General features: G+C 37.1%; 1 protein-coding gene across 1 annotated transcript; it reads right to left on the bottom strand.

Moving 5' to 3' along the window:
• Positions 1–1450: 1450 nt before the first annotated feature.
• Positions 1451–14130, bottom strand: LOC139153688 (vomeronasal type-2 receptor 26-like). The gene is made up of 6 exons (XM_070727951.1): positions 13919–14130; positions 12465–12756; positions 9802–10677; positions 8359–8586; positions 6401–6527; positions 1451–2349 (listed from the first exon to the last, which is right to left on the bottom strand). Exons 1-6 carry the CDS (start codon positions 14128–14130, stop codon positions 1451–1453), a joined length of 2634 nt encoding a protein of 877 aa, XP_070584052.1.
• Positions 14131–18821: the final 4691 nt, after the last annotated feature.

Below are 18821 nucleotides of genomic sequence, written 5' to 3'. Positions count from 1 at the left end.
TGTTGCCTTTTTGACAGCTGCAGCAGCTGTCAAAAAATCCAACACAGTTCTAGGCTGCTGGCTCATATTTAAGTGGTTGCCCACTAGTACTCCAAAATCCCTCTTATTACTGTTGAGCAAGGTATCACATGTAGTGTAGAGTTTCCTGTCTAAGCAGAGGTTTGGACTACAAAACCTCCAAGGTTCCTTCCAACTCTGTTGTTGTTGTTGTTGTTGTTGTTGTTGTTGTTGTTATTATTATTATTATTATTATTATTATTATTATTATTATTATTATTATATAGACAGTGCCTGTGCATTTTGTTTTTCTTGCCTGAATGTAGAACCTTACTTTTTTCACCATTGAATTTCATTTTGTTAGATAGTGCCCAATGTTCAAGTATGTCAAGATCCTTCTGTATCTTCTGGAGAGTTTGTGTCATCAGCAAATTTGATGAGTTTGTTTGAGGTTGAAAAAGATGTTTCACTTTTCCTCCAAGAACTTTCATTAGTTCTGACTATATGGTGTAGAAAAACATTCCAGTTGCCTTTTGAAAAAGTATCTTTGATGTTTCTTTAAAATATTCCAATGTCAACTATAATTTCTTCTGCTGCCACCCTATATAATCCAGTAACTGAATTTAAACATGCCTGGGATAAACATATATCCATCCTAAGATAATATACAGGAAATAGTATAAAGGCAGACTAGATGGACCATGAGGTCTTTTTCTGCCGTCAATCGTCTATGTTTCTATGTTTCTATATAAGCCCTGGTTTACTATTGATTATGTATGCTCAGCAAAACGTCAAAAGCTTTGCTAGGGATGCAAAATATACTGTGTTATTGCTTGCAGGCATGTAAATAAAAAAAAGTTTTATCATCAAAGTGGTTTTGTAGCTTTTACCTGTACCTAAATTTGCTATCTCACCCTTTTCTAATCTATGTGACAAAGCTATAAAAAGTCAAAGAATTCCTCTGGATATACAGTACTTATTTTCACCTAGGCAAAGAAATCTTTATGTGTATGTAAAGCTTCATGGCATCAAGAATTGCCCATTAAAATAATTGTTCAAATGGTATCATGCATCTCCCAATTTAGTTGGGAATGATGTAAAATTTCATAATGACTGTATTTCAGCTTCATTGGCAAACATTAATTTATCAGTGGTTTAAAATAGGTTGGGAAGTCAGTCAAGAGTCTTCCAAGAATCTCTAAGTTTGTTCTTTGTGTTCCTTCTGATGTCTATCTTGATATTAACCCAGTTGTGGAATGTGCAATGGAAAAGATTAATTAAATCATATAGAAAATTGTTTGATGAAAAATTAATATATCCTATTGCTCCAAAAATACATAATCCTCAAAGACTTCTGAGAGGAAAGACAAATTAAGTCAAATATGTATGTACAAACACAAAAACAGAATTCCAAGTAGTATTTGCTTATTCAAAATGGAATCTTGTTCCTTTTTTATTTCTTATATGTTAATTGCTCTCTAGTGTTGAGCTCAGGCCTCAGTATAATTATATAGATTTTGGGGGTGAAGATGCATCCCAGTAAACCAACACCAGAAGACAGGATAGAGAAGATCTCCACAGCCACCATATACTTCCCTTTGGTGCTCAGATAGGTGGGGACAAAGGTCAACCAAACACTGCAGAAAACCAACATACTGAAAGTAATGAACTTGGCTTCATTGAAACTGTCTGGTAACTTCCTGGCTAAGAAGGCCACAGTGAAGCTGAGAAGAGCCAAGAGGCCCATGTAGCACAAGACACAGTAAAACATGATGATGGAGCCTTCGTGGCATTCAACTATCATTTCTCCATAGAGTGTCTGCATGTCTACATCTGGAAATGGGGGATAAGTACCCAGCCAAACAATACAAATAACTACTTGAATGAAGGAGCAGAACCAGATAATAGAATAGGCCAACTTTTGCCCCACCCATATGTGGAAGAGGCTTCCTGGCTTTGATGCTAGGAATGCTACAACAACAGTGATTGTTTTGGCTAATATAGCAGAGATTGCAATAGAGAAAATGATGCCAAATGTTGTTTGTCGGAGGAGGCAGGTTGTCTTATTGGGCTGTCCAATGAACAGAAGTGAACAGAGGAAACATAGAAAGAGAGAGGCAAGTAGAAGGTATGTAAGGTTGCGATTGTTGGCTTTTACAATGGGAGTGTCGCGTTGTTTCATGAAAATTATAAACACCAAAGCTGTAACCAGAGAAAAAAGAAGAGAGAGAAACACCAGAGTAATGCCCAGTGGTTCTTCAAAGCAGAGGAAAGTCATTGTCTTTGGAATGCATTCATCATGAGCTTCATTTGGAAACTGAAACTTTGGACAACTGTCACAATTCTCCAAATCTGTAAAGAGGAAAATAATTTCTGAACAGAACCTAATTTTTACCAAGTTTTAGAATTGCTTTTCTGGATTTTTTTCTCCAATGTATTTTCTAAAACATTTTGTAACACTTAGGCCTTCAGAAATTTCATTAGTTGGTTAATTGACCAGTATATAGCAGAGTGATATGTTGACCTAGAGTTGGAGCTCTCACCTCACAATTAGGAGGTTGTGATTTCAATGCTAGGAAGAGGCAGGTATTTTTCTCTCTGGGAACAATGAGAATATATCTGCTGAACAAAGCTCCTCATTGATGACAGGAAGGGCACCTGACCATTAAATGCTCAGCTAGCTCTATTCAATTGCCCAGACTTCAACCTGCAGGGGATTATGAGGTCACTAAATGATGATGATTAGTTGATCAGAAAATACAATAAAACACAATGAAAAATAAAAGGAGGAGAGATAAAAGGCAAAAAGGGAGTGTTGAGTAGAAAGAGGAAATGCATTGACTTTCATCTCTTTTTAGAGGATAATAACATTACTGTATCTTCATATAACAGCTGTAATAACATTACAGATGCAACTTTTATTCTTAAACTGTACATTTCTCCAACACTCTGAGGCCTGCATTGGTTGCCAATTGGTTTCCAGACCCAATTCAAAATGTTGACTATGACCTATAAAGCCCTTCATGGCATGGGAGAAGAATACCTCCGAGACTGCCTTCTGCCACATGAATCCCAGCAACCAGTCAGGTCCCACAGAGTTGGCCTCCTCCAGGTTCCATCGACCAGACAGTGTCATTTGGCAAGACCCAGGGGAGAGCCTTCTCTGTGGGGGGCCCGGCCCTCTGGAATCAGCTCCCCCTGGAGATTTGTACGGTCCCCACCCGCCTTACCTTCCACAAGAGTCTGAAGACTCACTTATGCCGCCTGGCCTGGGGCCATTAGATCTTTGCATTAGATTAGAATGCGTGAGAGAATGTGGAGTGAATGGAATGATTGGGTTTTTTTGGGGGGGAAGGGGTTAGATTCTTAGTTAATTGGATTATATTATGCATTGTATATTTTATATGTTGTGAGCCGCCCCAAGTCCTCGGAGAGGGGCGGCATAGAAAATAAACAAACAAACAAACAAATAAAGGAATGAATGAATGAATGAATGAATAAATAGCACCAAGGTCGCAAACACCTTTTCACCCTCTGAGTATGCATAGAAGGCTTTGCGCATGCTTTGAGGTTTAAAAATGAAAATTGCGCCCACATAAAAGAAATGAGTACTGAAGGGAAAAAGTATTTACATTTTCCTATATCACAATCAGAGGAGATATTTAGTCAGTTTGGACCACTTTTGGATGAACTGGTATTAGTGACCTGTGGGTTGAGGTGAGCCCATAGATCACTAATACCTTCCTTACTAGAATGCAGATGTACACATGCATTCAGGCAGTGGGATGCATGCGTGTGGCCAGTGAGAAGAACAGGGTAGCGACGGAAGTGACAGGCATTCTTCAGGCTTCTTTTTTCAGCCTGGAGGTTTGGGTAGTTTTTGGTGTACTCCATTGTTTGCCAGCGTGCATGCATGGCTTCAACCTATTGCCAGACCGAGCCAGGAGAATAACCTGCTGTGCCAGAGGGATGGTGTCACAGTGGAACTGCTAGGGTGGCAGCTGGACTGCAATGTCTTTTTAAGATACTCTGATGTTTGTGTGTGTGTGTGGGGAATGAAAGACCATAGAGGGACAAGCCGTGAGAGCTGCCTTTTTTACCGGTTAGAAACATAGAAACATAGAAGACTGACGGCAGAAAAAGACCTCATGATCCATCTAGTCTGCCCTTATACTATTTCCTGTATTTTATCTTACAATGGATATATGTTTATCCCAGGCATGTTTAAATTCAGTTACTGTGGATTTACCAACCACGTCTGCTGGAAGTTTGTTCCAAGGATCTACTACTCTTTCAGTGAAATAATATTTTCTCACATTGCTTTTGATCTTTCCCCCAACTAACTTCAGATTGTGTCCCCTTGTTCTTGTGTCCACTTTCCTATTAAAAACACTTCCCTCCAGAACCTTATTTAACCCTTTAACATATTTAAATGTTTCGATCATGTCCCCCCTTTTCCTTCTGTCCTCCAGACTATACAGATTGAGTTCATTAAGTCTTTCCTGATACGTTTTATGCTTAAGACCTTCCACCATTCTTGTAGCCTGTCTTTGGACCCGTTCAATTTTGTCAATATCTTTTTGTAGGTGAGGTTCTCTGGGTATGGCTTGATGGGCAGCCAAAATTTTTACTGCCAAACTGTGGGTGTGGCTTATTTTGTTTGTGTGGCTTAATAGTCATGTAACTGGGTAGGAGTGGCTTGCCAGCTATGTGATCAGGTGGGAATGGCTTGAATGATCATCATCGTTCAAGTAAACTGTTAAGTCCTCGACTTATAACCTTACTAGTGCCACTTTGACAATGTGTTTTGTTTTTCCTGTGCTCTCTCCCCCCCCACCTCAGGCTGGATAGATGGGCGAATGGGTGCTGCCAGAAACATAAATGCTGTCAGTGCCGCTTCCACCCATGCCTTCTGCTTGCACCTCAGGCAGGAGGTGGCCACATGGAACTGGAGGGGAGCTGGGCAGGAGAGAGGGAAGCTCGTCCGAGGTCAGGAAGGAGGAAAGAGGAAAAAAGCAAGGAGCACAGATGCAGCAGCAGCAGTAGGGGAAAAAAAGGAGAGCTGAGCTGAGATCAGTAATCCAGGAAGTGACAGCCTCCGATCAGCTGGAGCCGCACACACATCTTCATTTCCGCCAGTGGAACTGTGTTCCAACCCATCCTGCCTGCTGCTCACCCCTGTTTATGGGTATGGCTTGGTGGAATGACATAAAGTTGGCTACGCACACTAGACCTTGCTGTGAGCTACATCCAGTTGACCATGCCCCCACTCAGTCACATGACCCCCACCAAGCCATACCCACCATGCCAAACCCACAGATCTGGTAATAAAAAAATGTGAATCCCAGCACAGTATATGTTGTACCTCACTCAATCATTTAAATTGGACAATCATTTAAATATGAGCCAGCAGTGTGTTGCAGCTGCCAAAAAAGTCAACATAGTTCTAGGCTGCATGAACAGAGAGATAGAATCAACACAAAGTGTTAATACCACTTTATAATGCCTTGATAAGGCCACACCATGATGTAAAAAAACAACATTGAGACTCTAGAAAAAGTTCAGAGAAGAGCAACAAAGATGGTTAGGGGACTGGAGGCTAAAACATATGAAGAACAGTTACAGGAACTGGGTATGTCTAGCTTAATGAAAAGAAGAACTAGGGGAGACTTGATAGCAGTGTTCCAATATCTCAGGGGTTGCCACAAAGAAGGAGTCAAACTATTCCCCAAAGCATCTGAGGGTGAAACAAGAAGCAATGGTGAAATTAAATGAGGAGAGAAGCAACTTAGAACTAAGTTCCTGACAGTTAGAACAATTAATATCTGGAGCAGCTTTCTTCCAGAAGTTGTGAATGCTCCAAATACTGGAAGTTTTTAAGAAGACATTGGATAATCATTTGTCTGAAGTTGTGTTTTCTCCATAAGCAGGGGGTTGGACTAGAAGACCTCCAAGCTTCCTTCCAACTCTGTCATTCTAACTCAGCAATTCTAACTAAATAAAGCGAACAAATTCCCCCCATTAATATATATATATATTTTAGTACAAATAATCCATTTTCCATTAAACAGTGGATCTGGGTACAAATGTGTTTGCAATAATAGTTAAAATTTACAATCATATTCATTATTTAATCTATTCTTAGCTTAATACCAACCAATACATTAATAATCTTCTTAGATTATTTAACTCTATTAGCTATTTTCTCTATTATACTCATCTACTTTTATTTGTAATTTTTATATTTATCTGCTATCCATCTATAAAATGTTTCCCATATTGCATAATAACTGGTTTATTCTTTCTCTTTAATAGAAAGCAAATGATATTGAAGAGATTCTTATTAACTGAAGACAGAAATGAACTTTCAGGCATAGGTCCATTGTGATGTTATAAATCTTACCTGTTTGTCTGGATATCGTATTTTCAGGACATGGAGCACAATCATAGCAGCAAAATTTCCGCCCTTCAATCTTGTTTTTTATTTTTCCAGGAGGACAAGGCTTATTACATAAGGAGGGAGGAGGTAGCTGTCTCCAAATAAACAAAGAGATCAATATAGAAACATAGAAGATTGATGGCGGAAAAAGAACTCAGGGTCCATCTAATCTGCCCTTATACTATTTCCTGTATTTTACCTTAGGATAGATATATGTTCATCACAGCATGTTTAAATTCAGTTACTGTGGATTTACCAACCACGTCTGCTGGAAGTTTGTTCCAAGCATCTATTACTCTTTCAGTCAAATAATATTTTCTCACGTTACTTCTAAACTTTCCCCGAACTAACCTCAGATTGTGCTCCCTTGTTCTTCTGTTCACTTTCCTATTAAAAACACCTCTCTCCTGAACCTTATTTAACCTTTTAGCATATTTAAATGTTTTGATCATGTCCCCCCTTTCCCTTCTGTCCTCCAAACTATACAGATTGAGTTCATTAAGTCTTTCCTGATAAGTTTTATGCTTAAGACTTTCCACCATTTTTGTAGCCCATCTTTGGACCCCTTCAATTTTATCAATATCTTTTTGTAGGCGATGTCTCGAGAAACTGAACACAGTATTCCAAATGTGGTCTCACCAGTGCTCTATACAGAGGGATGATAATCTCCCTCTTATTGCTTGTTATACCTCTAGCTATGCAGTCAAGTATTCTACTTGCTTTCCCTACTGCCTGATAACACTGTTAACCCATTTTGAGACTGTCAGAAATAACTACCCTTAAATCCTTCTGTTCTGAAGTTTTTGCTAGCACAGATTGAGTGCTAGCAAAATACGATACTCAGATTGAGGATTCCTTTTGCCCAAGTGCGTTATTTTACATTTGGAAACATTAAACTGTGGTCAATATACATTTTTGCTTACAGTCAATTAATAAGAACAAAACTGTTGACAGTCAGTGCTGCTATGAAGCCGACTCAGTTTAACCTCAAAAAATATCAGATCCAGGCAGGAATACAACTCCTTGCTTGAGCAGTGTGAAGCTATCTCTAGCATTCAGCCTACTCCCAGCCACACCCTTAGGCATGTGGTGTTGGGACTCACAACCCATGACCTGGAACCGGAAATTGCATATGCGAGGGTATTTAATTTAATTTAATTTAATTTATTTAACTTCTAAGCTGGTGTACAGTCACGACTTTAGCAACTGAGTGGTCAATGACTGGAATTCACTACCTGACACTGTAATTTTGTCACCAACCCCCCAAAATTTTACCCTTAGACTGTCCACTGTTGACCTCACCTGATTCTTAAGAGGTCAGTAAGGTATGCACATATTGTGAGTTGGACTAAGGAGATATTTATTATTTATTTATTTTATTTATTTATTATTTAGATTTGTATGCCGCCCCTCTCCGCGGACTCTTGAGACTAATCAGGTTGGCCATGCCCACCTTGTCACATGACCAAGCCACACTTCACCAAGCCATGTCCACCAAGCCAAGCCTACAGAACCAGTAGGGAAAAATTTTGGATTTCACCACTACTTTGAATAGATCTGAGAGTTTGAGGTTCTTAATTGTTTATTTCACAGGAAGAAAATATTAAATATATCATTGAAACTTGACCACATATAAGTTCCTTTTCGGAATGAAAGTTAAGATATCAATACTTCCTTCATTTGGGCATGTTATTGTAATTGCTCCAGTCAGTGAGAGTAGAGCAAAAGTTGGAAATTCTAAATAATTAGAATGTTCACCATTAAACAATCCAATAATACATTTGTTTTTGGACATATTTGACAGAGATTGTTTGAAATGTAATTGGACCTATGCATTAATTGTTATCAAAGGGCCAAAAGAAAGTCTAGGCATGAGAAAAGGAGCATATATGAAATTGTTCCTTTAGTCCATATTGTGGTACCTGAGTGAATTCATGATGCCAATGGATTTTATCTTGATGAATGAGGAACATTCTTCCTGGATGAGCTTGCGGATCCATTCCTCCAACTGGGATGTTGATGTAAGATTTGTTTGGGAAAGTAATCAAATTTACAATGTCAAATCCAGCTTCGAGGGCTCCATCTTCACTGAATTTAATTTCATCTCCAGCATTGTTGTTGAAAGAAATTGCCTGCAGAGATGAGTGGAGCTTGCAGAAAAAACACCAAAACTGTTTAGAGAGAAAACAATATGCTTCCTAATGGCCTCATGCAACAGCCTCTTTTTAAATTTGGACACTTTCCTCACCAGGAATAAAGAAATATACTGTAGTTTACAGCAGTTTAATTGTTATTATTGAACCATATTCCACATTGGACATTAAAATATCTTTTGGTACTCAGTAATTTTCTTTTAGACATAAAGTAACTTTATTGTCTCTTTGAATGTACACTAATTGGCATTCAATAAAATGAAATTTCATTGCATAGAGCTCTCAAAAGGCCACCACTTTCAATAGATACTACATAAGCATGGCAAAATAAATAAAAACAAAATTATGATATACCTACATATATTATATGACACAGAGATTTGGTGTTTTTAGACAGCTAGAATAAGAAGAAACAATCAGAAGAATACAGTACTGATTTGAACTAATCATTTTAAAAAGTTGGAAAACAACAAGAAGCAATCAGAAGAATACAATACTGACTTGAACTAATCAAGGAGAGATCCAACCTAGGAGAAATATCCAAACAGAACAATTAATCAGTGGAATGACTTTCCTCCAGATGTTGTGGATGTTCCAACATTGAAGGTCATGGACAACCACACAATGTCTGAAATGTTGTAAAGTCTACTGCTTGAGCAAGGTGGTTGGAGTAAAAGACCTCCAAAATCCCTTCCAATTCTTTCTTTCTTTCTTTCTTTCTTTCCTTTCTCTTTCTTTCTTTCCTTCCTTCCTTGTTTGCCAATCAAGTATAGGATAGTAGTTTATATAAACATAACATAGAAAGTAATGATGAAAGAAGAGAATAGGACAGAAGGACAGGGACAGTAGGCACAATGGTGCGCTTATGCATGCCCCTTGTAGACCTCTTAGAAAAGGGGAGAGGTCAACTGTAGACAATCTAAGATTGAATATTTTGGGGTTTCTGTTATTTACACAGAGAACTAGACAGGCAGAAGAAGGTTAAAAAGACTAGTTGAGTTGGTGTGGAAAGAGGGGAAAAGCTGAGATGTGTAGGCAAAGGACAATAGCTCCCATGGGTAAATATTTCCAATGCATGAATGTCGAACAAAGGTTAATGTTTATGGCCTTTAAATAATTGACCTACAATGATCCATATAGTTTTTAAGTCCTGGCACTTTGTTTTAACCATGGAGAATCTTTTTAAAAAGTGCCAAGAAGAAGAAATCTTACCTTCCAGGCTTCTATTATCTTTGATTGTATTTGATCCATGTCCTTTTGTGCATTGTGATGTGTCCTAATTACACGAGCATCATGTAAGGCTTGAGCCACAGCATAGATGGCATTGTAGATACTGTAACTATGGCTAAGCACACTGGTTTCAAAGAAGGGTGCTGGAAGATCCTCCAGTCTTTCTTCTCCAGTACATTCCCCATCTTCAGGAGCATCTTTATTTGGTATTGAGCAGCTAAAAGCTTGGTTCCAAAAATCTCTCATAAAGCCATCTTGATTTTCCCCAGAAGGGGTGACAGCCTGTATGTATTGTTGGAAACCTGGAAGTTCTTTTTTGATAATTGAGAAGGAAATTGCTCCATGGAATATTTGCATATCAAGCTCCCTTTGGAAGGTATGTAATGTGAAATCATTTTGAGCCATTGTGATCCACACTTTTCTTGCAGAATATTTCTGTGAAGTATCAAGAGCCGTTGGAAGAAAAATTGGAGTCAGTAGTAGAGTAGAGGCCAGCCACATAAAGACTATATTTTCTCCATGTATAATAACTGCATTTGTTGTTTTGTTTGTGAACAAAGTAATGTGCCTTACACATCGTTCAACCAAACCTATTCCATCATAAAAATGGAAATTTCTGTCAACCCTTTCAGTGAATTCAGAGCAGATTTTATTTTGTGAGAGCCTGGGTTCTATAATTTGGATGAAATGTTCTCCATGTTTGTCATCTGCAATGACAAATCCTACCCATTTCCATCCAAAGTACAGGAGGAGCTGGACTAAACCCTCATACTGGAGATCTTCCTTGGGGGCCATGCGATAAAAAGGGGGGAACCGATATTCATCAGTTGCTACCAATTGAAATGAGCCATATGAAATCTAGAGAAAAAAGAAAAAAAGGAAGAAAGGAAAAATAAGAGAAAGATAGGGAATAGTAAAGTCCATTGCACCTACCATCTCTGTCCTATTGTCCTATTGTCTTCTATCATTACTTTTCATCATTACTTTTCTAATGTTTTATTTATACAAATTACCATACTATAATTGTTTGACAATATATATTATATATATTATATATTATATATATAAAATAAATAGTGAAAGCATCAATGGATACATTGTATTTTTATTTATTTAAACCATTTTAAAAATATGGTAGTTTAATATTTTAATTTAGTTTAGAGTTTTCCACAAAAGGGAAAGTCTCTTTTAATATATCTTTGTTTCTGCCTTTGTCTCTCTCTCTCTCCAAACACACACACACACACACACACACACCTATGTCTATGTCTGTCTGTCTATCATCTATCTACTGTATTTTTCGGTTTATAAGATGCACCATTTTCCTCTCTAAAAGAATCTGAAATTTGGGTGTGTCTTATACTCTGAATGTAGCATTTTTTTTCAGTCATAACTAGTTACTAATGATCTTCCCAGCTCTTACCTTGCAGACTCTTTCATTGTTTCTCTCTGTGAATAATGTTTTCCAAGTCCTAAGTCTTTGCAGGGTTTTTTTCATTGCTCTAACTTGCTCAGAGTAAGTTTCTTTCCAGCCCTAACCAGGTGCTAACGATGTTCCCAGCTCTTACCCTCTTGCAAGCTTTCATTATTACTCTCTGCAAATAATGTTTTCCAAGCCCGGTCTTTGATTTTTTTCATTCTCTACTTGCTCCAAATGTTTCTTTCCAGCCCTAACCAGGTGCTAACAATGTTACCAGCTTGCAAGCTCTTTCATTGTTACTCTCTGCAAAGAAGAATGTTTTTAAAGCCCTAAATTTTTGCAGGTTTTTTTTCCATTGCTCTACTTGCTCAGATTGTTTCTTTCCAGGTCCTAATGATGTTCCCAGTTCTTACTGGCTTGCCAGCCTATTGCTTGTTACTTGTTACTCTCTCAGAATATAAATTTTAAGCCCTTAATCAGGGGATAAAATAATGTGCTGAAGCTGACCAGACTAAGGATGCTATCCAGAGAAATACCTGGTAAGCAGATTATTTTTCCTGTTTTCCTCCCCCAAAACTAAGGTGTATCTTATATTTCGGTGCGTCTTATACTCCGAAACATACGGTATTTATTTATCATCTGTTTATCAATCATCTATCAATATCTATCTATCAATAAATTATCAATAATCAATCAATAATCTATCTATCTATCATCTATCTATCTATCTATCTATCTATCTATCTATCTATCTATCTATCTATCTTTGTATGTGTCTATCTATCTGTCTGTCTGTCTGTCCGTCCGTCCATCTGTCCGTCCGTCCACCCACCCACCCACCCATCTATTTATTGTATCACAGCCCTTTTCGTTGAAGCTAAACGAATAAATTTTTTTAATACATCCTAGTCTACATTTCTTCCATATTAAAACAAAATGCTTTTATACATTATGCTTAAAATATACATATTGAAATTTCTGAGGCAGTTAATGGTAGCCAGAATAATCACAAATATTCAAACAAATACTGTAAGTGTGGATTCTATTTTACAACTTCTCAAAGCAGTTATATATTGAAATGAATGTATTTTACACTTTTCCCCTAAATTTATATCTTTTTACTTATAAATTATAAAATTGCTCTTTCGTGGGAAAACCAAGAGCTGATAATCTGTATGTAAATACTAATCCCACAATTCCTCCCATCCTAATCTATGCATCCAACCTGTGGAATCTTGAAAAGCTGCAAAATTTCTGCCATGCGTATGGATGTTTCAGGGCTCATCCCTCCGATGATCCCCACAATTTTCTTTTCAGTCCCACAGATATAGTTGGGGACAATTTTATGCAACTTAAAAAGCAGATCCAGAGTGGTACGATAGGTCATTAGTGCAGCTGAGTAGCTGTCATAGATGTGGAATCCAAGAGTGATGTTGGGCAAGATGTGAGGATCCTTGTTGATCTCTTTCACAGCAAACACTAAAGCCAAGATGTGTTGGTAGAACTTTGTTATCACACTGCAAATAAAGTAAGTAGCTTCAAAAGAGAATTTTACTATATATTATGCTACTAGAATAGTACAATACAGTATAGTATAGTATAGAACAGTCCAACATCCTGCTCAAACACAAAACCTATATCATTTCTGACATATGGTTGTTCAATCTCTTCTTAAAAACTTTCAATATTGGGGCACTCACAACTTCTGGAGGCACTAACCAATTGTTCTAACTGTCAGGAAATTTCTCCATAGTTCTAGGTTGGTTCTCTTCTTGATTAGATTCTCTCCATTGTTTCTTGTCTTGCCTTCTGGAGTTTGGAGAATACCTTGACTTCTTCTTTCTGACAACCCCTTAGATATTGGAACATTGCTATCATGTCATTCCCCATCTTTCTTTTTATTTAAAAAATACCTCATAAAGAAAAGAAAATGACATGCAATATGTTTTGATTTTGATTTTTCTAGACTGCCTTTGTATTGCGTATATTAGAGACATTATGGAATTTTCACAATTTGACTCTTAAAATTCTAGATTCACATATTTACATAAAATATTTAATTGTACACCTAACAGTTTCTTCAACTGTGATAGACCAATACAAAGGAAAGGAAAGGAAAGGTCATCTACATAATAGTAAGATATTTCAGATTAATTGGAGGAACTATGAAAGACTTTACAGAGGGATTTCATTTCTGAAATATTTGAACAGTTGTTATGTAAAAAAAGGTCCAAAGGTTTGGGAATTTTATAAACCTTCATATTAGTTGAAACATCACCTTATCATTATAATTAGCTCCTGCTCAATCAGATTAAGCACATTCAATGTTGTAAAAACCAAGGTTTTAGAAATAATCTTTTATTCCAGAGTCAATGCATTGCTGGTTCTAATGGTCTAAGAAAAGGTTGAGGATAGAAAAAGACATTTTTACAATATTATAGAGCCTTTTATGTTATGGTGAATTAGTTCTTTCCCACCTGTAACTGGGAAAAGATTTATTGTCTGGTCGATCATCTTTTGGTTAAGTTAGAAAATAAGATGTTGAAGAATAAAACATTTCTATTCATCAAGGCTTTGTAAACAATACTTGTATATTCTTTAGCACATATTACTGTTTTACAGAGATGGAAAGAAGAAATCAGGATTAGATTAAAATCAGGCTTGAGAGTGATTTCTTACAATGGGATGTTAACAGATTCCTCAGATGGATGTTTATTGAAAATAATTTTGGGAAACATGTAGTGAACATGGGACATCAATCCACCAATGAGAAATTCACCTTCCTGGTACCATTCCTGTGGAATTTGAATGGCTTCATTTCCAGTGCACTTAAGAGGTTTTGCCGTCATGGCCAATTCTGGAAGCAACAATATGGCAATAATTCCCAACATTCTTGCTCATTTGGTTTCTCCTTGGTTGTTGTTGCCAGAAGCCTCGATTCAAACAGGATGCTACAGACAGCAGAATAACTGCTACTTACATTTAGATCTGTCTTGAAAATATATCATGCCTCAATAATTGATATGGCCCTTTTTCTTAATCATCACTTAAGTATGGAGGCTCTTGATCTGAATGCCTGGTCTCTTACTTCACTAGCCCTTTAAGGTATTTTTCACAGGGGTGGTAGAATAGAGAAACAATCAATAATCTGATAAATATTAGCAGAGAATTAACTATATATTTGTGCTATGAGCAGGAAATAAATTACAAAATCCTGTGGGAACACTATGCAGGATATCTTTTATCTTATTGACCCTATGATGGTTTGGGAACACTTCAAACAGGTTTGAGGAGTGACCCTCAGGTGGGAATGATATATGGAAGGTTTTTATCTAGTCTTTGATTTGCCCCTACTATTTCCTGAGAGACATCTTGAGAGTCTCAGGGGGATTGATTGATCTGATAATTTAATCATAATGTTTGTTATAACTGGAGAGTTGATAACTTCGCTTGTAGAAATGCTGAAGATGGATACTGTTTGTGAAATGCCACAGGGAATTTTTTCCACTTACTTTTGGAGCTTGAGGAATTGAGCTCTGTAATTTGGCTCAGTGACCTATTGCCCAGAATTATGTATATGAAATTTATGGCCATGTATTCGTTCAATCAATCAACCAGCCAACCAACCAACTAACCAACAAATTTACTTCTCACACAAAACCACACAAAGAGACAAATTTTAGACTTCTAATATTTCACATATTGTGGTAGTAAAATGATTGCATTCACTACCAATATATGAGATGCCCCCAATACATAGAAACTGCAGGAACCACCCATGGAAGACAATATTCAGGGTATTGACAGAAGCAAGACTTAATCAGAAATATGTGCAGGGGTGGGTTCTAAGTTACCTCACTGCCAGGTCACTTCCTCCTGTGCCTCGTGGCCTCCCCTTAACAGCACATGCATGCTCGGTGCAAAAAAATCCAAATATTTTTTAAAAGCCAAAAACAAGGCTGTGACGCATGTGCAGTGCAGAAAACTATTCAAAATAAATTATTTTTTAAAAAAATTAAAAAGAGATGGTGATACTCATGGACTAGTATCAACCAAACCGGTTCTGCGATGTCATCATGATTTCCCCAGAGAGTGATTACCAGTTTGGGTAAACCAGTCCAAACTGGGAGGAACCCATCTCTGCTCCAGTTCCTCTCTATTAAGCAATGACATCTGGTGAGATAGGCAGCAACATACTTTCTCTTTTGTAGTACCAGCCTTATACAACAGATTCCCACCATGCCTCAATACTACTTTTACAGAAGGGCACAAAGAGTTGGCTTTCCTCCAACTACGGGATCAGGAACTTACTGATTAGTGTGGTTTTTATTGTGGGACAGTGATGGCATCTTAGTTATTGTGATAATTATTTATTTATTTATTATTTATTTATTTAATTTTGTCCAATACACAATAATACACAATGAGGGTAGTAGAGGGCACCTTCAAAGGAAAAAAAAAGAAAATTAGAGAAGGAATAGAAGAGAGAGTATAAGATAAGATAAATCAAAGAGAGAATAAAAGAAAGATAAATGGATAGAAGAGAAGATATATGGTATATAGGAGAGACAATAGGACAGGGGTCAGAAGGCACTCTAGTGCACTTATGCATGCTCCTTCCTGATCTGTTAGGAATCTGGAGAGGTCAACCGTGGACAGTCCAAGGGCAAAATGTTGGGGGTTAGGTGATGATACTACAGAGTCCAGTAATGAGTTCCACACTTCAACAACTCTATTACTAAAGTCATTTTTTTTACAGCCAAGTTTGGAGCAGTTAATATTGAGCTTGAATCTGTTATGTGCTCTAGTGTTGTTGTAGTTGAAGCTGAAGTAGTCATTGACAGGCAGGACGTTGCAGCATATGATCTTTGGTATGTCCCAATTTATTGGAGGATAGCTCTGCCCACTGGAGAAGGGGTGTTGGTATACACTGATATGCCCTTTCTCATGGGCAGAGCTATTCTCCAAGGCCCACCCTGATCTAGGGCCAGCAGTGGTACATGATTTTTGGACTAAAAGTCTGGAGTTAGTATGTAAAATCCTTATTTCTCTCATCGAAGAAGGGTGGTCTTGGAGGGTCCTCTCCTTTTGTACTATCGATTCAGTCCTTATTACGTTATTGGAACCTTGCTTAGCATTTTGTTGATAGAATTGTTGTTGGAATTGTGTATTTATTTTCTTTGGTTCTGTATACTATATTTGTATTAATTTGGGTATTTCTGAGAAAGGTACGAGTTCGGTTTTAGGGGTTTTACGTTCCATCAATTTATGGTGCAGTGTTTCTACATTTTCATTATGTTTGGAAAAGAAAGGAAGTGTCTAATTTTACTTTTCACTAGATTTTTAATGTATTTTTTCTGTTTGAGCCATTTGTACCAACTTTCCTATATTTTGTAAAATTCAGATTTATTTTTTTCCTGTAGCTCCAAAGTCATTTTAGTCATTTCTGCACACTCAAGGACCTTAATTATGAAGTTTAAAGTTGTGGGGGCTGTTTTGGTTTTCCAATTTTGTGCATATAGTAATCTTGCCACCATTATAATGTGAAAGATTAAGTATTTAGCGTCATTTTAAAATTTCTGCCTTCCAATACCAAGAAGGGAAAGTTAAGGTTTAAAAAGGATTGTCTGTGCCACAATTTGCTCTAGATAGCTTTTGATTTTGTGCTACTCTTCTTGACTTATTAGCTCCAACTTCTCTCTACTATTTGATTCCTCCTCCATCCCTGTTAGTTGGTCATACACATCTTGGACCTTGTCTAGGTTATCCACTTTAATTTTCTTGCCTTCCCAAGTAATTATTATTCCTTCTAAGATGTTTCTTTTATTTAGGAAGGACATCAAAAATAGATAGTATCTCCTTTATTCACGGACCCATCTTTGGACTTATTTCAAAGTGATAACTTCTTTCTCTTTATATATCAATGATTCTTCTCTCGTAATTTTGGATATGTTGTCTCAGACCTTTTTCCTTGCAAATCTGAGGTGTACTTTCTAGAGTAGGTGATGGCGTTTAGTCCAACTCATTTACAATTTCTTGCTTATCTCTCTGTAAGGCAGTGGTTCTCAACCTTTTTAAGGCAGCGACCCCTTAAAACTGTTCCTCGTGTTGTGGTGACCCCAAACCATAAGTCTAGTGCCAATTCTCTCAACAGAGCTTTGAGCTGATTGGCAGGAAGGTCAGAGGGATGCCCCCACTGTAAATGCCTGATTGGTCAGATTGTAAAAATATGTTCCAAGATGCCAGAACAGAAGCTTTAGTTCCTAATACCAGGGGAAATAGTCATTCGACCCCCAAAAGGGTCCCGCCCCCCATGTTGAGAACCACTGCTGTAGGGTCTCAGCTATAATTTCTGCATTTATTTATTTATTTGTTTGTTTGTTTGTCTAGATTTATAGGCCACCCAACTCCTTACGGACTCCTTATGGATTATTCCCCCCAAGTCTTCTTCCTTGGTTCCCATCACATTTTGGAACCACAAATAGAGGTAATATCAGTCAATCTCTAGATGTATCAAAGAATTTTCAAAATCCTTATTTACTGTTGACAGTTATTGGCCCATCCATCAATTGGCAACCAATGCAGTCCGCGAAGTTTTGGAGAGACATGGGTATATCAAGGGAGACCATGACAGCTCACATGGCTGCATTCTCCACGATTTGAAGAGAGCATTGCAGTAGTAATCATGTATGTATGTATGTATGTATGTATGTATGTATGTATGTATGTATGTATGTATGTATTTATTTATTTATTTATTTATTTATTTATTTATTTATTTATTTATTTATTTATTTATTTATTTATTGGGATTTATAGGCCAACCAACTCCTTACAGACTCCTTATGGATTATTACCTCCACGTCTTCTTCCTTCGCTTCCATCACATTTTGGAACCACAAATAGAGGGAATATCGGTCAATCTATTGATGTATCAAAGACTTTCCAAAATCCTTATTTACTGATGACATTTTTTGGTCCATTCATTGCCATTTTATTTCTGTTTTGTTAGCCTTTGTTTCCACCAATTTTATATGCTGTTCATTTTTTTGGATTGTTTCTTAATCAAACAAATCTTATTGTCAAATTTCTGAATATTTGTTTTTAAGTCTACATGATTCTTTGATATCGCTTCCTGTAGCTTCACCATAGTTTCCTGCATCATTACTAGTGTGGAGTTCATTGTTTGTATTACAGATGTAGCTTTTTTTGAAAGTCAACATCTTTTTTATTAATCATTGACTGGCTGTCACTATAGTGGGGTTAGATGTTGCTTTCCCCCCTGCTCTTAGTGATCTTGTAGTGATAGTAGTCATTTCCTTTATTATTCCATTTTGTTCCACCAAAAATTTTTAAATCCTCCCCCAGATCACCAATAATTTTTATGCTACTGGTGTTTTCCCCCTTCTAAGTTACTTTCTCTATATCTATAAACTTAAATATGACTATATACAACTTTCATTAATGAATGTAGCTTAAATGTAATTTAAGTTGTATAAATCCTAAAAATATTGCTAATCAATTTTATGTAGTTTCCTATTTGTTATTCACTATTTTCTATTCCCCCCTCAATATTATAATA

This window comes from Erythrolamprus reginae, chromosome Z, assembly GCF_031021105.1.
Source record: "Erythrolamprus reginae isolate rEryReg1 chromosome Z, rEryReg1.hap1, whole genome shotgun sequence".
Classification (NCBI taxonomy): Eukaryota; Metazoa; Chordata; class Lepidosauria; order Squamata; family Dipsadidae; genus Erythrolamprus; species Erythrolamprus reginae.
This window is presented reverse-complemented; position numbering and strand designations above follow the sequence as displayed.

What these genes read in the sequence shown, in the direction of transcription:
- LOC139153688 (XM_070727951.1), bottom strand. Translation starts at nt 14,130, where the DNA reads ATGTTGGGAATTATTGCCATATTGTTGCTTCCAGAATTGGCCATGACG. An exon ending in AGATAATAGAAGCCTGGAAG is followed by an intron (nt 8,587 to 9,801) that starts GTAAGATTTCTT and finishes TTTTTCTGCAAG; the next exon opens with CTCCACTCATCTCTGCAGGC. An exon ending in GGCATCATGAATTCACTCAG is followed by an intron (nt 6,528 to 8,358) that starts GTACCACAATAT and finishes ATTTGGAGACAG; the next exon opens with CTACCTCCTCCCTCCTTATG.